The sequence below is a fragment of the Pyxicephalus adspersus genome, chromosome 4, assembly GCF_032062135.1.
Source record: "Pyxicephalus adspersus chromosome 4, UCB_Pads_2.0, whole genome shotgun sequence".
Lineage (NCBI taxonomy): Eukaryota > Metazoa > Chordata > Amphibia > Anura > Pyxicephalidae > Pyxicephalus > Pyxicephalus adspersus.
In genome coordinates, this window is record NC_092861.1 from 128,037,057 (window position 1) to 128,060,579 (window position 23,523).

Sequence of the window (23,523 nt, forward strand, 5' to 3'; positions counted from 1 at the left end):
TTGAATAAAAAATCAATAATTATATATATATTTGCCAGTTCTCAGTTCGAAATTTCAGTATTATCATAAAAAAAAATGCAAAAGTCATTGTTCTCAGTGATGTGATCCCTACATGTTCTATAAAATGGACCACTTTTATCAGTATTTATTTACTGAAAAAAAAAAAAAAAATAGGTAATAAATTAAAGTGGAACTCTTGATAATTATCTAAATGAAAAGCTAACATTTATAGCCAAAAGGTTTTCCAGGTTTTATCTTCTTCATAACGCTGCAAAACTAGGTTCATTTATAAAGTTTTCAAACAATCTTTTGTAAGGATTTACATGTTTCCAACTGAATCAAATTAGAAAAAAGTGTGAATCTTCTATAAACATTGTGTGAATCAATCTAATCAGACCCCTTAGATTTTTCTGGGTCAGACTTCCTACGTTTGCTGATTGGATTGAGCTGACAATGTTTAATATATCCAATGTGCAGGCTAGTGGAAGTAAGTTTATAAAGGTGGTCCTTCAGGACAGCTGCCAACCGGTAGTCTGTGAGAGAATTTTGGTGATCCATGGCCCCTCAGTCAGAAGAAGGACCCCACGGGGGGGGGGGGGGGGGCGCACCGGCCAGAGCTGTAGACTGTGTCTCCCATATGGTTCACAGGCTCAGGGTGGTGGGCAGGTTGTGTCCCTGGGTATAGGCTCAGAAGGTAAGTGGGAGGGTTCTGGCACCATGACGTCACCATGACGTAAATTTAGTGGTCCGTGAGGTCCAAAACGTTGGCGACCACTTCTTCAGGGGATAAGTAGCCACACATAGAGATAGGCACAGTGGAACTACATGGAGGTAAAACCTGGACACAGTACCAGAATCTCTTGGTGGGTACACAGCCATCCTGTTAAACCTTACCTCCTAGTTCAAGACTTTGGCCACTGTCTGGAATCTTCACTCTGATTAACCCAGGGTACATTACAGGTTTTTTCTTCACATGTTGCTCTTAAAAAAAAAAATTAATGAATGCAATAAAAACATTTAGTGTTTACATCAATGGAGAATTCTTTTTTGTGCCCATTAAGTTAGTAACTCTATCAGTAAACTCTATTGCATATTAATTCCCACAATGGTCAAGGACTTCCGAGGTTATGCATAAAATAACTGACACATTTCTCCAGGCTGTCTTATCTGTACAGGGTCCCTACATTCAATTGGGAAAAGGACTCTCCAGGGAGGAGAATTCTCTTCTTCCTAGCCAGGCTCTCCCATAGTGCTTCTGGCTTTGCCTATTTATCTAGCTACTAAAGAAGCCAAAATCCCTTTCTATTTTCCCTCCCCACTCATTTCACCCATTTTCTCACAGACTTGTAAATACTACCCTCCTACAAGGGACATGGGAAGTTGCATTGCTAATCCAGATATGTCACAGGCGCAATAATAGAGTGTGATAGTGAAGATTACAGGAATGGTGCAACAAAGTTACAAATGTAGACATGCATAAACGTATTTAAAATGTGTATATCTGTTTTTCAGTTCCTATAAATTCACTGAAAACTGTTGCAGCAGTATTTCATAAGCACTTGCCCTAAGGCTATACATGCTGTTCTTCATGAAAAGCTAAAATAAAGAGAGGAACCTGCATATTAAAGACAAAACTTTCTGTAGCCCTTATAAAACTATCCCAAAATCTAGTCCCCCTGAATTGGCTGTTATTTATGAAAAGGCTTTAATAAGTAAAATGTAGATGTATCTATTTCAAGTTACGATTCATACCCAGATTCTTTACTACGTTTTGCCTTCTCCTAATGCCCGTTGTAATTCCCCCCGCCTATGCATCATACTCTATAATCCTTTCCTACCCACTTCCAGAATTTAACTTTACTTGCAGATTACCTTTTTTATGCCCTTTGAGAATCTCAAATATAAATGTGTAGTAATTATTATTACCATTAGTCTGTATGTCCAGAGGAAGACAAATAGAAATCCTGAAGGCTTGGACCACGCTAATCATTGCAGATCTGAAAATCTTTACGATTTGGAGAAACAATTGAGCCAATAAATTCACTTAGTCAATAGTAGTTGGGAAATGAAAGCATTACAAAAGTCCACTGAGCTTTGCATGCATTACAGATCTGCATTTAAAGAATAAGCAAGGCACTTAGGTGGGATCACTATACTCTCATTATTTTTATTAATTTCATTTACCCAAACGCTAAGACTACCATATTAGCATACTTATCTAATTCATTTCTCTGTCAGCTAATCTCCAATTTCTTGACACAAACGCCTACCTCTAATAACTATCATTTCCCAAAATATAATAATCCCAGCCCGGATCACCTAGCTCTCAATTAAAAATTTAAACACTTATACTGAAACACTTTAGATCAGTTTTCCCAGGCATACAGGAGATGACATCACCATTGTGTACAATTACCAGTATGGGTGCAAGAGGCCATGGTGGGAAGATCTCTGTATCCAGAAATCCCAGGTACGGGGTTTAATTTAGGTTTTTGATGCACTTTGGTGGAAAAACAGATAACCATACATATACATTTCTTTTAATGATTTTTTTTTTAAATGAAGGGGCCAATGCTTTTCCTTTTGTTCTTACTGCCACGGCAGTTTTGGAAGGCATTTTTTTGGAAGGGACATCACCCGATCTTGTGCTGTGGGGTGACCGAAGCAGAAGAACCCAGAAGAAGATGGCAGTGCCTAGTTTCCAGTTCACACCAGAACCTAGAAGGAAGATGGGACGGGGTGGTACCAACTGGACTAGGATCGCAGAGGGATCAATGACTTTCCACCTGTAAAGGTATTGATGTTTTTGTTTTTTCACTGATAATTCCACTTTAAAAGTGTGTGCCAAGCCAACTACTTCTAGTTTTTGATAAAGTGGCTGGTTTCCTATTCTTAGAATTTATGTTGGGTTTTCTACCACTATGTGGGGCTCCATAAATGAGTCCTACCCTCACTTCCTATTTGGCTGGCATAGTCCTAGCAGACGGAAATGTTAGAAATGTCTGTATGTGTGTTGTCAAATATTGTCCTGGTAAACATTGTCAGCATGACAGGAAGAAGTATTGGCTGGACTGACCGCTGGTTCAGAGCATTTTTATATTATTTAAATGTTTTACCAAAAGTGCTCAAACATCTTTAAGACCAGAGCTGAAATCCTTGAACCAACCATCTGCACCAGCATCATTAAACCGCCTTCTATTCAGTTTGCACATTATTCAGGCTTATTAACTAAGTTTGTGTGCAGAGCAATAGTAAAATGCAAAGGGCAATAACCCGGAAAACACCAATCAGCTTTAGTTCATCATAATTAGCTCTGTTAAGAGATGAACTGTTTTTGCCATGGGTTACTGCACTTTGCAGATTATCACTTTTAATGGATTTACTAAATATACCTTCCACAGAGGCAGAAATGTCCATCTGAGATAACACTGATTCCATACAAGTGTAAGCAGATAACCAAAATTGACAGATGAGGAATTATGTATGTGGGTTGATGGGAATCTTTTTTTTTAATGTAGCGGAACCGAATCAAAAACCTGGACAATTCCAACCGAACATGTGATAAAATGCATGAGCAAAGATCACCTTTAGTGTAAATCACGTCACAACAATCAGCGGGTCCGGAGACACGGGCACAGCATGCAGCTTGAATTGCCAAGGTTAATGAAAGGTTTAACAGCTACGTTACAGTGGATATCTTTGCTGCCATCAGAGGAAGATCTGATCTTTTATATGTGCAATTAACACCTTCAGGGTAGTTTGTATTGCAGAGATATGTATGCCTAGCATACTGTTCTAAAAAATCTGGTCTTTCTTTCTTTCCGGTTTTCCTGCTATAAAATGGATTTAGCACTTTTCATTAATAGCAAAAACAAAAAATATGGCTTTGTATCATTGAATAGTCCCAAAATGTATGTACACCCAAACAATAAATAACCCTTTGGTATGTAAAAATGCTATTGGAAGTGTTTTCTTACATCTCTTTAATAAGTACAACAAATATCAGAAATCATGTGAGCTAATAACTTTCTGTGCTGTGCACAAGGAAGGGTCATGGAGTGCAGGGGGAAAGGGATATGAAGATGAGTGGAGATCTGTGGTCTTTGAAAGAATGAAATAGACAGGGCTGACACCATACCCATGGGAATTCAGTGCTGTGTTGTCATGTCAAAGGTTGAAGCACACAGTATTTTATGTAGATGGTAAGTTATTCTGTCCTTGCAGTTTGTTGAAAGGGATGGTGATTGTGCATACATTTTGGGTGATGCACCAAATTGTTTTTGTTTCACCTTTAAATTACCTTAGTAGTGTGACATTTTTTTCTTCTTGTCCTTGGTATAACCCATTCTTTATCCAGTAAGGGTTTAAATTTACTTTTTGGAGGAATGTGTTGAGAAAGTGTAAAAAAAATAGAGTCCTTTTAAAATGTTATTTCAATTTCTTAAAGTCAAAGTCTACACAAAATAAATAGTAACAAGGGCAGGAAAATATTATTTAGAATTTGGGCTCAGAAGGAGGCAAGGTGGCAAAACTTCTAAAGAAGCTGGCAAAGATACAAATGCGGATAAGAGTCACTGGTTTTAAAAATTGTATCAAAAATACTATGATATTGAGAATCAAATTGAGCTGCTGAACTGCTAAAAACAACAACTACATTTCCATTGGTCTCTGAAATTATGACATTTCATTCTAATCTATTCAATTTAAATTAAGGAATTTAAATTTTGGGAACAATGTTTCTCATGTTTAAATTTGGTTTCAAGTCGCTTCTACGGTACAGACCAGGACAATATTAAATGCCAAGCAGGTCATTTTTTTCCACCATGACCTGACTATTTACAGTATTCCACAAAAAAAAAACAAACATATTGTCTGCAGTATCAGAGACAGTCGAGTAAATAAAAACAAAGTCCCAATTATCGTCTCGAACATCTTTATTATTATTCTGCGTAAACAAATATAGTATAAAGGCATTTATATGAGAGTATTCAGACATGGCACAAAGAAATGAGAAATCAGATTATTACAAATGAAGGAAGAAGTCATTTTATGCTGTTAAGAAAAATCATCAAATAGTAAATATACTTCTTATTATAATTCATTTTTCATTGACATTCGCTTTTTACTTGCTCACATGTCGTATTCAATTACAAGAGATATTTCTGCATGTAAGACATAACTTTTTACATGACTTTGAGAGGCCCAATCTTCTTGCTGTTGTGTTCACTATTGTTTTGTCTAATGCTCTGCTTGTTATTGATGGTTTGAGAAGATGGAAGGGGAGAAATTTGAGATGAGCTCCAGGTGGCGCTGGAGGGGTGCACCACTGCAGGAATGGTTCAGGCTGACAGCTACCATATGCACTACTTACTTTTATGCAATCAGTTATTGCCGCAGGGACAACTCTAAACAAAAAAAAAATCTGCTGTTTCTTTGTAGTATATCTTGGTTAGCATGATATGTTTTATTTTATGTTCTTTCCTTTTATATAGATAATTTTAAAGGGTTTTTAAGGCCTTCTTTCCATTGAGTACACAGCAAACAATTGCACAAAGTCTACATTTCTTTGGTTCTTTTCAGTCACTATGTCTGATATCTCATCTTCTTAGCTATGTATAGTCATCGATCTTCTGCTGCATGATTCCTCCTTGGGGCAACCCAGGTAGATGATGTTGTCCCCCCCCCACCCCATGTGACAGTGTTCAGGTCACATTATTGGCCACATGCTCCAATGTACCTAGAAGCCCTGCATCATTTTTTTCAGTGGAGGGAGGGCTCCGACTGGGAAGGGAGATGATAAATAAGAGTGAATGTGTACATATTTCTGGGTGAGCTATCAGATGATGCTGCTACTGGCAATGAGCATCTCTACTTCAAAATATGTGCAACTGTATGCTGGTTGGTCAGAGGGCCCCAATAATTATGTTCTTGGATAGGTAAACATGCAGAAAATAGATGGCCTGTTTTGGTATAAAAACTTAGGGCCATATGTCTTACAACCAAAATTTATGATTTACAACAGTTTTACAAATACCAGGAAAATGTAAAATGTCTTAGTGTTGTTTGTAGTGTTGGATATATTTTACTTAATTCCTGTACTAGTAAATATAAATAGAAGTCTCCAGAACTCCATTTGTTAAAAAAACTTCAATCATTAGTCACTAAAGTGTTGAGAGACAAGAAGATTCCTTCGTCAAGGCAATGTTGGAGGTCTTGTGACTTGGTTTCGCCACAATGGCAGCATTCATTTATATGTTTACGTCTGCACCCCTCATTATTAGATTCATACACCATAACACTTTCATGCTCTATCTAATTACTAATAAATACTTTGCCTTGAATCCAACTTTAATATGTATACATAGCAAAAATACTCAAGTTTTGCAAAGAAGGGCCAATTTATAAAGCTTGTGTCTTAATTTTCCATTTCAAAAATATTGCATGGTATGTAGATTCTGTATGAAGGTATTCAATTCGCAAAACTCAGTAACGCCTAATATGTATCAAAGTCAGACCTACTTTTTGAGACACCTGACATGAAAACTCAAACTTAATTTTACCTATTCAACATTGGCAATGCTAACAAATGCTAACAAATACAGAAACTGACCTTTTATGACTCATTAGCCAGATGTAGAATTAAAACCTCCATGATAGTATTATAACATATTTCAAGCCTATAGGATGCTTGTCACCCTGTGATGATTTAAGGTAAAATAAATAAAGCTTTTTTTCTCATATTTACATGAGTTTAATTAATGCTTTTGCATAGCAAAGAAGGGAGCATATGCAGTATGAACCCAATGAGTAGTTTGTATTTCTACATTTTGTCCTTATACCAATTTGGAAAATATTTCAGATTTTTTCTATTTCAAATTAAAGTTTTTTTTTTAATCAGTAGGGTTGTAGTATACGTGAATTTCTCAATGCCATTAATTTAATGCCCAAACAGATTCCATTTCATTCTACTCCATTTCAGACATTCCCTCAAAAGTTTCCTTTTGAGAACCTTCCAGGTCCATGTGTTTCAATGGCAGTGAATGATTCCTACTAGGGAATATCTGAGGGAATGTCAGATTCCCTGTTTTATAAATAGAACCCAAAGAGTAGTAAAATAAGGAACAAATACAATACCGTGTTCCCCACATAACACTTTGTGAATAGGCCCTAGAGTATGGATGGATCAGAACCTTTGTTTTTATTTCCTGTGTCCGAGCCAGGTAGGTTAATCCTCTTCATGTTCTGTTTTTTTTTTTAGCAGAACCAACAAGAATTTGTTTGTGATTTTTATTTCAAAATTAGGATAGTAGTTGTATATTACTAGCTGTCTGAATAACTACTTGGGGTACAAAACATACCATACAGCCTGGCTGCTTTTAATATTTCACTACAAATAAAAAAATGTCTGGGAATCGTAGCTAATTCAGTAACATAAAGCTGGAGTTCGAGTATGCCAAAAATAAATGATTCTAGCACAGTGGGATGGGAATGTTTGAATATTCAAGAGTAACAAAAATGCAAGAAACACATTGTAATCATTTCCCACAGTAATTGGAACGTGTTTCACACAACATCAACCACTGACACATGCTGTGCCTCCTCTCAAAGTCATGTATATGGTAGAAATTAAAATGATAGTGTGGCCCCTTTTCTTATAAACAAGGAAAAAGGTCCACGAACCCTTTTAATTTTGTCAGAACAAATTTGCAACAACAGATGTTATGTGCTATTTTTTATCTTGAAAAAATGAAAAATGGAACATTTGATGTTCGTTAAAAACCTGTTAAATTTATAGAGTAGAATAATCTAAAGAACAGCTTTAATTTGTTGAAATGCAGCAGTTGTCTATACTGCAGATCGGTATATGCAGGTTTTCTTGTAGTATCACTGCCCACCATGTATGAAAATATGGATTTTCAATGCAGATGGTTGTCTGACACCAGTGACATGAATGGAGAGTTACATGGCATTTGAGGAAAGTTTGTTCTCCTTTACTATGTCCATGTACTTCAGTAGCATAGGGATACTAAACCATGAAATATTTGTATGAGTGCCAGTCACTGTGAAGACCTGTCCATGCCTAATGTTCAGTTTACTTTTTTCTTGTGCTAGATGCAGTGGTACGCAAAAGGTGGTAAATATAGGAAGCAGGAGTAGAATTTTCCATGCCAAAAAACAGATGGTAGAAATCACAATTCTGCATCCCCATTGTAGTCAATTTTTTTCTTTGCCTATTTTTGGATTAAATGGGACCTTAAATGGGACAAATGGCCAAAAATGTCCTATATGGGGCACAGATGGACAAAAAAAACTGACAAAGGTTTAAGCAATTTGCTACTCTATCCAAAAAATGGCTTTGGATATACTTTAACATAGCACAAATCTAACAATTTTTTTAATGTGTGTTGCCAAAGGGTTCAAAATAGGGGAATATTTATCAATGGATCAAGTTAAAATTTTAAACAATTTGTTGCCTTAATTTTCATTGTGATGGCATGTCTATAATAGCCTTATCAAATCCATAATGTTGTTAATTATGCCTAGTCTTGATTGTAGATTTTTCTCATCTTGCAGTCTATTTTACATGCACCTCAGGGGAGCTATCAAGCAGAAAAGGGTATTTTGATGAGTGGAAAAATTCTGTAATTTTACAAGACTAAAATAGCAAGGGACAGCGTTTTTTTCTTTAAATACATTTTTATGTTTTCTGAATATTTTCATGGTAAATTTGTTTTTCTCCTAAAATGGGCTAGTAAGCCATCCTTACCGATTCAACAAAAGCTCCCTTTAGAGGTGTCTGGTAATTCAGTTAAAACCCTTGGATCTCAAAGTGTGACTACAAGTACATCACAGTTTTACAACATAAGAATATGTTATATTGCAGAAAGAAGATAGGTCCCTTACAAAGTGATTTAACACAGGGGTCCTATTGGACGCCTATTGTTTGTCATACAGTGTAAGGTTGGATTTTTTAATACAAGGAAGCCCCAGTTTCTTTCCCAGGCTTAACCAGGACATGCACACTGAAATGAGTAAAATCTATAGTCCAGCAGCAGCTTCCTCCCATTGTAATAACTAATAAGTAATACAGATAAACCAAGAGGGTAAATACTCTATAGTTCTTCAGCCCATATTATCCCCGTTTAATGTACAGCGCTGCATAATTTGTTAGTGCTATATAAAGACTGTTTATTAATAATCATAATATTATTTTATGTTTTTTTACAATTGCTAACACATCCTTAAAGGTAGCTAATTATTGTTGAAATACTGACTGCTGTCATATCAGTAATACAGACTTTCCAAGGAAAGTTCATAATAAACTGATACATTGTTTTTTTGGCGCTTGATAAAAAAGGCAGAGGTCCCCAATCCCCGGTCTGTGGCCACGGTACACTCACCAGCAGTGTCAGGAAAAGGACCCCACTTGGGGGGGCGCACCGGCCAGACCTGCGGAACAAGTCTCCCAGAGACATTGCAGGCTCAGGGCGATGGGCGGGTTGTGTCTCTGGACACAACCCGCCCACTCTTCCTTGGCACGCTTAGACCTGCGATGAGCGAGGGGGTGGGATCTGGCATCATGATGCCACTCTGGGAGACACACGGCTTCCCGCACATGCGCGGTCTAAAGTTGATGCATTTAGTGGTCCGCGACCCACTAAAGGTTGGGGACCACTGCTATAGAGGAGACCTACATGTAGAATAATTAGCATGTTGTAAGCCACCATCATATTGTGTATGTGTAGTTTTTGACATAGTAAACATTGTGCTATATTCATAATGTTGTAGGTAGGCCACCAGACAGTACAAGTGGTGCACAAATTTATACTATGGGGAAAAATTACTTTAAAATGAACCTGTGCCCAGACTATGGACATAAAACCATTTACATATCCCCCCCCCCCCAAAAAAAAGAGTATTGCAATACATGCAGATTAGTTTTGGTTGGAGGGGCTGGCAGGGTAAGGTACATGGCGTTATGGAAACAGGACAATGTGGTTTCCATGTGTGATGCTGAGTCTCCAATCCAATGAATGAAAGGTCCAGGTCAATAAACCAAGGGAGTATAGGGATAGATCCATGTTTCTTAATCTTCTAATTATGGAGGAACCCTTACAAATATCCTCAGGGAACCCCTTCTATAATTACTATATCCACAGCTCACAGTACATTATTGTGGTGGTCAGTTGAAAGAATTCCTGTTACATTGCTGGCCATTGGGAAGAATGTCGTCCTTACAGATAATCAAAAGATCATTGGTGTCAGTTAAAATGACCTGAAAGGCAAAAACTGCTCATTGCTCAACCCCTAGAAACCTCTGGAGCAACCTTAGGGTTCCATGTCACCTCGGATGAGAAACACTGGGTTAGATGATACTGGATGTCCATCACGGAGAAAATAAGGCAGCCTTTATTTTACTTGCTGCATCTTCTCATTGATCGTTTGAGAAGATGATTGTGTGAAGTGAGTAAATCATTTGAGGAGTGTGTACAACTCTGCAAGACTACAGTTAAGGCTGGAGTTCAGCTTTGAAATAGTCCATCCTTGACTTCTTTAACTTCATTTCAATGTGCATATTCTGGGAATATTTAAAGTATGAATTTTTGTATTTAGCCAATCCAGCACAATCCGATGGGGCATATACTGTGCCTACTAAACACTCGTAACATTACAGAAAAAAACTCATTCAGCAGAAATACCCAAAAATAGTGAGAAAATCAAACCCTATGCAAGCAGCACTTGTTATCTATTGTGCTACAAACTACTGATATATAGGCATCGGTGGAAATCAGAATATATTCAGGCACTCTTATTATAACTTGGACCTTTTACGTTTTATAGGTAAATAAAGGACAATATCTTATAAGCATTGGTCTTGTTGGTTAATGCTATGCCTGCACCAAATACCATAAAGAAGGTGTTTAAGCGTACAATATACTAGGCACCTTCTGAACAATGAATGTCTACAGCCCTACAACGATGGGCTTCATTTACCTTTCTTTAGGTAATCCATTTCCTGAAGACACTGAAACAACCTTGCAGAACTTGTGCATTTATTGAGCTTTTATTAATTTTAGTTTTCAAACTGAAAGAAAATTTCTAAACACATACAGAAAGATCTTGAGGCTGTCCCTATACACATTCAGTGTTCTATAGAACAAATCATGGGATATCAAGTGGCCAAGCCGAATTCCAAACTGAATTTCAAAAACTTAATCAATATTCTATGCATGTAAACTAATGTATTCATCAATATCAATTTTGAAAACTTTGAATTTGTGAAAGATCATTAGCAAAGGAAAGAAAAGAAATGTAGCCTGAAGCTTGGTTTAGCATTTTAAAGAAAAATAGAAGCTACTAAAAGCAATTCCAAAATTGAAAGTATTTCACCAGAACCATTTTCAACTGATAACAAGAACCAAATCAGATAAACCCCTAAATCACGCAGCCTGCAAACCCTAAGATTACGGCTCCAAGTGCGGTCTCATCTGCTACTACTGGAAGAGTGTCACACTTGTCCGACTTCATTGCTTCACTTTTCATCACCCTCTCTTGCATCAGGACTATCTCCTAGAAAAAAAAGTAGTATATTATTTTTCTTGGTTTGGTTATGTTAACACATTACTAAATTATTATAACTCAAATATCAACACTTATTTCACTGCTGCCTTACTGACCATGCTGTATTTTTTTATTCAGCTATACTGTCATTTTCTAAAAAGACACATGCCCATTGTGTCTAGTAAAGCACCAGAAATTGAACACATACAGTTATAAAACCCTTATATAACGTGTACTCTAAAAGGTTCATACAGGATAAAAAAATAATTTCTGATCCCCAAAGATTGCTTTGAATTCTGAACATATTTATTGAAATACCAATACTTTAAATCAGGGTAATCATGTCTCTCTTTTTTGAGTGTTTGCTTATTTGAATACAAAAAAGCATCTTGCTCGCCCTGAAAGCTGCCAGGCTGAACCACAGTGATAGGTGCCAGTGTATTATATCGCTAACTCAAGTTGGCACTGCCTGTAAGTGCTACCCCAGGGCCAGCTAAGCCCAAAGGCAGCTGCTTGTCTTCCATATACGAGATCAGATTTCCCATTATTTAGGGGGCAAGCATGTGCCATGTGGTTAGCTGAGGTTGTGCAGGGAGTGCCAGTTAGTACTAATGCATACTGTGTAATGCACCAGCACACACCAGTGTTGTGCCCTAAATTTATGATCCATCGGGACAATTCTGCTCCTTCATCTTCGCTTTACCTAGAATATTATTCTGAAAGCATTTACATACCAGCCTTGTGTATTCTGACCCTTTTTAATTCCCAGGTATTTCAAATATTTTATCTTAACCTAGGGAACAAAATTGTTCTGACATTTTTAACTGTAGCTATAGACAGATACTTGGACACATATCCTCCTCTAAAACGTCACTATCATTATTAACCCGAAAAAGATTGTATATAGGAATTTTTCAAGGAAGCAATTATTTGATACTTATCAGAATATGTATTCTTTTGAGTAATGGTGATACGTTTGAGGCATTATCAGGATTTTATCAGTATACATACACACAAAGATAATGTAACAAATATGTAATATGACAGCATTTTAATTCATTGTCGCTTTGAGGGAAACTAGAAAACATATTTAGCATTTTTGTTAGTTTTATGTTTCCTGGGTTCAAATTAATTTGGACAGCCTTGAGCTGAGGACAGTAAAACCATCAAAATCCTTTCATTTTTCTGGAAACCAATGACTGTTACTGAAAGGGGTTATGTTATGGTGTAAATGGTTTGGTTTTGGACATTTACTGTATAAAAATCCAGCAAGTTATTGATGTATTCTGTCATCGGGTCTTTCATGCCCTTTTTAAGCTGGGTTAACATGTAACAGCCAAGCGAACAATAATGAACAATTATCTACACTAACCATAAGACACCTTAAAGGTCCTAAAAATCTACAAACTATAAAAGGCTGCTTTCTAAAGGAAAGAACACATGTTGCTGTAGGAATCTTATTTAATATAAGTAAGGGACACAACTTTTTAGTTAAAGCGTAAGTAAAGTAAAAAAAATAAAAGTGCTCACTTTTACCCTCGCAGATCTGTCTAATCCTCTGAAGGTTTCCAGGATCAGGTCCCGCGTTGTCCTGGTGTCCTCTTTGACCTGGCATGGAGGAAGCTGCCTTGTTTGTACGTCACCTGATCTCACACAGCGCAGGCGTGGGATGGGGTGAAGTAGATGGGAAAAAAAGAGTGCCACTCACTCACTGTGCATGCGTGAGATAGGCTTTTTTTTTACTCCATTGAAGAAAAAGCTCCAAGGAGCAGCCAGAAGCATTCGGGAATCCATGGCGTATGTATCCCAGGAGGCTCTGATTCTGTCTTGATTGCTGCAAAAGCGACTTTACCTTTTTTTTTTTTTTTTTTTTTTTTTTTTTAACAAAAGAAGAGTTTCAAACCCCCTCCTCAAACAAAACAAGGTAACTTTTACCTTATGTAATAGAGTCGTCTACCCTTTTATTTAAGGTAAAACTTTTAGTTTAGGTCTGTGCAACACCAACAAAAAGAGATTTTTCCATTATCTGTTGAATTTCAATATAAACATCTCCAGTGTCCATAATGTCCAGGTGTTCTGACATATATTTTTTTAAGCTAAAGAGCTTATATGTTGGTTCAACCATCTCCTGCCCCCTGTGCCTCCTTATCGGCCAGTAAAACCACCCAATTTCACAATATTGGGCTTACAGTGAGCTGTATGAATCCTTGATTAAACAAATGTGTGCATTACATCAATGAATGCTTGTCCCGAGTTGGACACAAACAAAGACACATTTTAGTGAACTGGGAACAAGTCAGAACTGGCAATGTTTTTATTGCTTTCAGTCGCCTTCCTATTTGTGACCTCAGCACCTGCAATTTTTCACAAACATAGGAAAATCAAGTGGGCCAAACTGCAATCCAGGCACTCCGATGTGTCTTTTATTCCCTTTTATATATGCAGAAAAAGTTAAGAGTTACATGGTAAAAAACCTCTTGTTTTTGGGGTCCCAAGACATTCATGAAGACAATAAAAACATGAAGGCACCTTATAATTCACTGAAGCTCTCTTGTTAGAGGTATTGCAACAAGAAAATGGTTGCTTTAAGTGTTTGAACATTCGTTATGTATGGCTCATTTAAATTAATTCAAGCTTGCTTTCTTGTTTGCTTGATGAGTATATTCTATTCTTGCATGCAAGGTGTATTACTTTATGGGTATATTTTATAGGCAGGCTCAATCCAAGATAAAACTGTCAGCACTAAAAGACCCATAAAATGAAAATGAAAAAGGATTATTTAAGGACATTGGAGATGGCAATATGCTCAGTGCACAGTGTTAACAATGCTCAGCTAGTGCATAATGATAAAAGGTATATTGAGTATATATCTAATAACTAAATTTATTTTAATTGATGGCATTTCACAGTGACTTTTGCACAGTATACATACAGATATTTTTACAAGCCCTGGCTATTATCTATAAAGCTTGTAAATAAAAAGAAGATATTGCTGAAGAACTTTTAATTGTGAAATTGGTGATAATATTTCCTGGATTTAATGATGAATACAGTAATAAAACTATATTTTTCGCACAAGACAGGATTTTATAAAGGAAAATCCCTAACATTTACCGAGCAACCCCTCTCTGTCCACAGATCTTCTCAGTTACATCTTCATATAAAGAACTCCTAATATAACAAGTAGTAGGTAACCACATCCACACAGGTATTTTCTGTATAATGTGTATTGTGCAAAGAAAAAAACTGATTGATAATATTATTCCTAATTAAAAGGGGACATAGGGATGGTGATAACCCAAGGAAAAAAAAAGGTAAGAAAGAAGTAGGTTACAACGTAGCCGAATGGACCTCTAAAGGTTCATTCTTTCTAAGAAGTTATTTGCCCAGCAGGGTTGTAGTCGTAAAAAAAGAAGAGGGGGCACGGAAAAAGCCTGCCCCCCTACACCCCTGCCTATGTGTCACTCAAAGGGGAGGAAACTTTCCCCAGATTGATGTCATGATACCAGAACCCGCCCACTTTCCCATCGCAGGTCTGTTCAGAGACACAACTCACCCACTGCCCTGAGCCTGCAATTCCATACGGGAGACGTATGAAGAAGAAGGACACCGCTGGGGGGTGCACCAGCCAGAGCCGCGGACCACCAAAGAATTCTTAGGACAATAAGAGTCGACACGCGTACCCATTCCCGAAAAAAGTAGGGGGGAGGCATTCCCACCCGTGCCTACCCCACTACACCCCTGTTGCCCGGGATCATTATCAGTGAGTTGTTTGTAAAATAAATATAGAAATCAGTGTTTCCCTATCTGTTATGTCTATGATAGTATACAAGTAAAATATTTAGACAAAAGCATTATTTTGACAGCTTTATGAAATATTGTAAGCCTAAAACTCACCCATAAGTTGACTATTTTCATCATTTGGTGTTATTGTATTCTGACTATTCATTTCAACTGCAAAGAAAAGAGGAGAAAAGATACTATGAATATTACAAGGTTTATGCTCATAATAACATACTTACAGCAGGAGAAGAGGATCATTTTAAAAAGCAATTTATTCAGTCTTTAGGTAGCAGAAATGACTGCAGGATGGACCTGAAGCAGTCTATTTACTATATAGAGTCAAAGAGAAATATTTGAATTTTTTCTGGTAAGAAATAGATATCCATGATCCTATGCTACATATTGACGTGGACCTTACACAAGGCAGATTACATTTTCCCTCATACAACGTATATATACTTAACTTGCCTGAGACAGTGATGGGTGGCCAGCATCTACCTAATTCAGAAAATATGAAGTGAGCTTCAGACCCACAGATTGTGCATTTGCTATGCTAATTGCTATTTTTTTTTTTGTACTGGGATCTTGGTATACAATCCAAATTTTTCAATACCATCTCATCAGCCCATGAAAAGGTAGTTGCGGATCTGCAGATATTAATTTACTATTAGAGGTTTAGTTATGACCTAGTGTGTTTTATCTAGGTGGTGTGACGGGATTAAATATATGATGCCAAATTTAAAGGCTATCCCAATTTTGCCTGGAAAAGAGATTAAAAGGCCTGAATATGGCTGTCAGTAATTGTGTTGCTGCAAGTTTGCAGCTTTTTATTTGGGATAGGGATAGATGGGCCAGGCCTCCCTTCTTTCAGGCTAAAAAGTTGGATGACTCTGGAGTACCTGGCCATGAATAAAAAGTAAAGAAAAAAACATCTGGGATAGATGGGCCAGGCCTCCCTTCTTTCAGGCTAAAAAGTTGGATGACTCTGGAGTACCTGGCCATGAATAAAAAGTAAAGAAAAAAACATCTTTGTATCGGGGGAAGTGGTAGCGTGAGGTCAGGTGGTGAGGCTGTGTGCAGCCTGTGCGCTGGGAGACCCTAGGAGGCCATCCAAAGTCTTGGTCGGTGGGACCAATACCCTGGTGGGTGTCACATTCTGAGAGTAAAAAGTAAAACTGATGGGAGCAGGACTGAGCAGCCCATGTTGTGGGACTGCAGACTGTAAGGCTGCACCACATGTTACCTGTGAGTACCAGGCTCATTTTATTTACTCCTGAGTCCAAAAAAAAAATGACTTTTTTAAAGCACTACAATGAAACCCTTAATATCGCAGTGGTAATAAAAGGTCAAATACTTCATTCCTATCTGCCACTGCATGACCTATGCCGGAAGCCACTCATCCTCAAGCCACTCATCCTCAAGCCACTCATGTACATAGGGAGGTCAAGGGTCCACACACTTGTGAGTGTTAAGGTATGTCTAAGGCCTAAGTTAAGTTTGGTGGTCAGGGAATATAGAGTAGTTTATTTCAGAGATATATCTCATGCTACAAAAACCAAAGCAACAGTTTACAAGCTCTAAAAACCAATACACTGCATATTTTGTTGTAATGTTCTAATTTGTAGAAAGGAAAGAAGCTGAAAAAATGCCTCATGATTAGGGTGATGAGAGGTAATGATGGTTTTTAATGGGTCATTGGATTGGTCATTTTGCAAGGCATGCCATATACCTTTCACTAGCCATGATACTGCCTTTTAAATTCACAATAAATGTTTTTGCTGGCTTGTGCAGAGCAACATCTGATTTTCCTACTCAAATATGAATTGCATATTGTTTTATCTTTCCTGATTTACATAAGATATGCATCAGATATAAAACAAATGGCAGCCTGATCCCCCTGGTTTTTTTTGCCCTGTGAGTCCTGGGACTAGTTTATAGAAGTGTTTAGGAATTCTGTATCTGATTTACTATTATCAGTCAAGACATCATGTCAAGAAATTTCAAGAAAATACATTAGAAGTTATATTTAAACATGACTAAAGAAATGCGGTATTCTGCTGTACAGATACCTGTATATAGCAACTGGTGTAATTTGTAAAGGATGATTGAATTTGCAGAAAACATTACTTTTTTTTTTACAACATCTGGGGACATAAAGCAACTGGCAGCTCAGAAAATGACTCAAACAGAGACATTCCTAGGTCTCGCTCCTTGCTGCAGCTATAGTGCAGACACAGACAAATTGAATGCAAACAAGACACTATTTACACTATCCTTGTAATGACAACTCTCAAAGAACAGGGAGATAAAAGGCTGGGGTAACACTGTGTACTGGAAAAGTTGTTTGGTATCTCTAAATATAATATAAAAAAATATATATAAATTAAAAAATGTGTTTTTAATGTACCATTAAAATTTTAGCAATCTTGCAGTACAAAAAGTCATATGCACCAGTTTGCACTTTTGTTGGCACCAGTTTTCATATTCATTTATAAAGATATATTATTAGAAAATAATTCTGCAATTAGAATACTACAATAAAGTTTTGATTTCTAAACAATATTATTATCACATCAATGGTAATTATAAGGAACCTACCATCTTGTATGTCCGATTGTGCTTGATCACATGTATCAATGCTCTGCTCCATCACTTGGGACTCAGAGTCTGAATCTACTAGAAACAAAAAATAAAAATGATGTTAGTTTGACGATACTGATTCCATCCTCTGAATACTTTTGAAAAGCCATTCCAATCAAAAGTGATACTTTATTCTGGTAATGTGAGATTTTCCAAATATATATATATATATATATATATATATATTTAATATACATTTATATTTCACATTGCCACCCCCTTTTAAAAAAGTACGGTTTAAAAGCAAGAATTTAAGATTTGTACAGGAAAATTGCCTGACAGCAATTATGTACGGTACACACTCCTGAACGGCACACCAGTTGGGATCCCCTCACAGGTTAAGAAGTCAAATTTTTCTCTCTATAATATCCTAGAAACATCTAGATCCTGTTACATCAACCGGATCCACCATTACAGTGGAACCATCTATTTTTTTTTTTGTGTTGAAATAATGTTTATTGAAAATTTTTAAAATAGACATAAAAGAGACAATAAAGACAGGTACAATAGTAACAATAACAAAAAAACTAACAGACAAGAGAGAACACCAGCATTAGTAATCAAAATACATACAAAACTGGATTATATATAGATTAAAACAATACAAAAAGGAAATACTCGAGTTCGGAAATATAGAGTGGGAAACACAAAACTATAAGTGAAAAAGTCTACGATCTATGCCCGAAGCTGTATGGTGATCTAGCCAGGGAGACCAGACTTTATAAAAATTGTGCATGGAATCGTTAGCAGCAGCTGACATTTTCTCTAAGACCATAGTATCTGACAGTCTAGATAGTACTGCTTGAAAACTTAACATCGGTTTCCGCCATGCAGCTGCAATCACTTGTCGTGTGGCCAGGAAGATAAAAGAAAGCAGTTTTTGCTGACGTTTAGAAATACCAGGGCTTATACTATGAAGCAAAGCTATCCAGGGGTCTCGTTTGAGAGTCACATGTAAGACTGATCGTATATAGTTGAAAATCCTGATCCAGAGCTTCTTAACTACAGGACAGTCCCACCAAATATGACGAAACGTTCCCAAACTGTTACATCCTCTAAAGCAATAGGGATTTCCCCCAGCAGCAAATTTCGCAACCTTAACTGGAGTAAGATAACCATCTATTTTATGTTTGGAATACACCAAATTAAGCAGCCGTGTGGACAGGAAATCCTTCCAACATTTTTTTAAATACAACAAAAGCTTTATACTGACCAATATCCTGTTTTCACAAGTTTCTACTTTTTAAAAATCTGATTATTTTTTGGTCTCAAATAATTAGGTTTATAACCTCTATAACTGGACATACAGTACCATCCACTCCAGTTTTGTTGTTGTTTGGTTCCTGGGATGGCATAGATGCAGATAATATACTTCGATCTGCACGAACTTGGGTTAGTATATGTCTTTTAGCTGCCAGGCGAACAATCATGCAAAACTGGATACAGCCCCAACCCCCTGGTTTGGATCAAGTTATCTCCACCTTGAAAACCCTCTTCCACAGAGAAATGCTTGATGCTAAAATGCAAGGCGATGACTCCATTACTCATTTCTGGACACACTGGTACAAGTTTTTGGTCTATGCCTTTAATGACTCAGACTGTACCTCGATACTTGAAATGTTCAAATACTCCACAGGGTATATCACCAATATATCCGGATGACTGTGTGATCATTTGTTGTAAACATTATGATACCAATAATACTGGAATTTTGAGTGTTCCCTCCCATTCCCCCTGTTTGTCTTATCCCCCCCCCCCTTTTTTTGGTTACAGTTATATGGTTGTATATGTATATGTATAAATGACAATAAAAACAGTTTTCAAAAAAAAAAATCTGATTATGTGAACATTGCACTCATAGTCTTATAAAGTCTTATAAAGATATGTTTAGTATGTTGGTACATTTATCTTACCTATACAAAGTAGAGTGATAACGATTGCCCACTTAAATAACACTGGCCATCTATTAGGGACATAATAATACGACCAGTTTGGGCAGGTGCCAACAGGTATGATTTGGCTTGTGTAAGAAACAAACCTACAGTCTTGCAAGAGCTGCACACCTGTACTATTTTATCCTTTGCAACTATAGCCTTTTCAATGGTTTTATTTACATATTGTACATGTTAAAGAGATTACCCTAATGTAAATTATATTAATAAAGTGATCATATATTAGGTAACTTGATTTTACTTGTAGTATATTAATATCACAACAAAAAGTCACATGCTGTATGATGGTAGGCAGATACTTTGTGACGATTTCTGAACATATCTGTTTTAGGTATATATTATGGCTCAAGTGCTATCCGGAAGGAGGAAGGTGTAGAAATGAACGAACAATGAAGTCATCCTTTATCATACTCACCACCACACATAGCCACAAGCCACCTTCATTCTATTGAACATTACCTGGGTAAGACAATAGAAGCAAGCTGGGCTTCAGCCAGAACACAGCATTTTTTCTGCTCCAGTGCTCTAAAGGTGTGCTGAGATATACGAATCCATTTACATTTTTATAATATATGGTATCAGTATTAATTTGCAGGAAATGAATAGCGGTCTAGCTAATTACATGAGCACAAACAGAGAATGAGTATGGTCTTAAGTGCCTTCTCTTCCCCGCTGTGCAGGAATATTACAATGCATAAAGAGAGATATCTGTCACATGCAAACCTCAAGGCCTGACAGTATCTGAAGTTTATTACAGAAACACTGCATGTATTTTAAATAAAAGCTTCCACAAATACATTTTACATTTTGTAATTTGTACAACTGATCCTAAAATTCAAAAGTAAACATAATTATCATACTATTGTTAAAGAGTCATTGTGGTATATTCACCACAACAGCAAATTTGTCTGCAGCCCAGCATAAAAGTTAGATTATGGTAGAGGGGATTCTAATGTAAAAAAGTAGATTTAAACTATAATGGCGACCTACCATGCTAACCAGCAGCTCTGAGGTTTAATAGACAGCTTGTATAAGTAATGCAATTAAATTAGATACAACTTTATCATTTTCCCTGTATATTATGATAACAAAGTGCCCACTTTTAATTCCAGACTGACACCTGAAAACACCCAAAACTGGAGTGCATGTGTTCACCTGCCTGCTGATATCTAATCAGCCAATCACATGGCAGAAACTCAATGCATTTAGGCATGTACACATTGTTAAGATAACCTGCTGAAGTTTAAACCCAGCACCACAATGAGAAACGGGTGATTTAAAGGGCTAACCAAGGCAGGCTGGTCTGAGTATTTCCAAAAACTGCTGATCTGCTGGGATTTTCACACACAACTATCCCCAGGTTTAAAGGGAATAGTCTAAAAAGGGGAAATATTAGTAGTTGTAGTTCTCTGGGTTGAAATGCCTTGTTTATACCACAATTCAGATGAGAATGGCAAGAGTGACTTAGGTTCTAACTGATAGAAGAGCAACACTGGCTCAAATAACAGCTTGTTACAACCAAGGTATGCAGAAGATCATCTCTGAATGCACAAATGTCAGAAGCAGATGGGCAGTAGGAGACCATACCTTATGCCACGTTTGCCAACAGGAGAAGATGAGAAAAATGTTGCCTGATCTGATGCGTTTTGATTGCTGCTGCAACATTCTTATGGTAAGATCAGAATTTGGCATCAATAACATGAAAACATCGAAATATCCTGCTTTGTATCAAAAGTTTAGGCTTGTGGGGTGGTATATTGGTGCAATGAATATTTTTTCCACAAGCTTTGGCACCCTGAAAACTAATTGTGCATCTTTTAAACGCCACTCACGTGTTTGATGTCTACTTCCATAAGGATAATGTGTCATTTTACAAAGCTCAAATCATCTCAGTCTAGTTTCTTGAACATGCCAATAAATTCATGTTACTCAAATGTCCTCAAGATCTCAATCCAAAAAAGCAGGGGTCCCCAACCCCGGTCAGCTGGTCCGCGAGAGCACGGAGACCAGCGGTAGTCCGCAGCTCTGGCCAGTGCACCCCCCTGGCGGGGTCAGGAGAAGGAGCCCACTTGAGAGGGCACACCGGCCAGAGCTACGGACCATGTCTCCTGTTTGCATTACAGGCGTAGGGCAGTGATTGGGTTGTGTCTCTGGACTGAGCCTGCAATGGGAAAGTGGACAGGTTCTGGCATCATGACGTCTCCCTGGGAGAAGTTTCTTTCCCTTTGAGTGACACACAGCTGCCTGCGCATGCGCAGTCCAGAGTCCATAGATTTAGTGGTCAGTGAGTTCCAAAAGGTTAGGGACCATTGCAATGGAGCAATAGAGGATGTGGCAGAATGGGGGAGTCGCATCATGGATATGCAGCAATTGGGTGATGATATCATTATGGACCAAGATCCCTGAGGAATGTTTCCAGCTTCTTGATGAATCTACACAACAAAGAATTACAGCAGTTCTAACGCCAAAAGAGGGTCAAACTGGTATTAGCATTTGGTACATATTAAAGTGGCCAGTGAGTGTATATTAAACACACAAAGGGGAGAGAATAAAAAGTTCACTGTTAAGGTTTACATACATGTAAAGATGTCCATGTATAAGATTAGAACATGTTGGTAAAATGCAACGGTGTAATGGGGTAAGTGAAACCTAAGTGTTTTTTTTTAATGTCACATTTGTGGAAACAAAATTACCTACTTATAAGTAAAATCAATTTTGGCAAAATATCTCTTCTCATTTTCAGCTGACACATACAAAGACCCAAAAAGTGCCCAATGTTGGTATGAATCAGACCTATGTAATTTTAGGCTTCACTTACACAGTCAAAAACAAACATTATTACAATAGCTATTGTTCTGAAAGGTTCTTTAGCATATGTTTTCAATATGTTTGGAATTGTCCCACTACTCTGGAAACATACTTGAAGTACAACTAAGAAACATTGCCATCCATGCCTGAAACATAGGATTGTTAGACTATGGGCCTGATTTATTTAAAACTCTCCAAGACTGAAGAAGATAGGTTATCATGGGATAACCTGGGTGATCCAGAAATCTTGGAAAGAAAACCACCTGTTAACTATTAGCAAATGATTTTTAAGAAATCCATTCTAGGTTTGCTGAATCAATCAGGTTCTCTCATGATAGTCTATTTTCTCCAGTCTTGAAACTGGCTGAAACGAATATATACAGAAATGCAACAAGATTTGTGAAAAAAAAATCGTATTGTACTGAATTGGGTTGCTATACAAAGCGCAAACATTTAATTTGAGAAAAGGAAAGCTTGTTTAGGAAATTGTGAAGTATTCACTTTTTGAAGGGGTTTATGGCTGAGAATCTATAAATGCAGCAATCATCTTTTTATTCATTTTTCAATAATCATGAAAATATGCCTAGATGTTTTTTGTCTAGACATTTTAGTGCAGTGTTTTTTTTCAGAAGATGTGATCACGGCTGTAATGTCTATAAGAATGATCACATTTTTTTGCAGCAGACCAGCTATGCAAGCCACAGCCATACAATCTTTATAAATTCTTGTTGGACTCATAACAGTTACTGTAAATTAAGCCGAATCTACTTGGTAGCAT

General features: G+C 37.2%; 1 protein-coding gene across 5 annotated transcripts in view; it reads right to left on the reverse strand.

Annotated features, from left to right (window-relative positions):
* Nucleotides 1–4,916: 4,916 nt before the first annotated feature.
* Nucleotides 4,917–23,523, reverse strand: part of MACROD2 (mono-ADP ribosylhydrolase 2) — a 1,216,811-nt gene continuing 1,198,204 nt past the window's right edge. For 4 of the 5 annotated variants that reach the window (XM_072409610.1, XM_072409609.1, XM_072409607.1 and 1 more), the window contains 3 exons: nt 17,944–18,021; nt 15,460–15,516; nt 4,917–11,571 (listed from right to left, as the gene is read on the reverse strand). In XM_072409610.1, coding sequence (XP_072265711.1) covers nt 11,534–11,571; nt 15,460–15,516; nt 17,944–18,021 — 173 coding nt within the window. In that variant the 3' untranslated portion in view covers nt 4,917–11,533. The remainder of the gene's footprint in view (nt 11,572–15,459; nt 15,517–17,943; nt 18,022–23,523) is intronic. The other variant, XM_072409608.1, reaches the window with a different exon arrangement.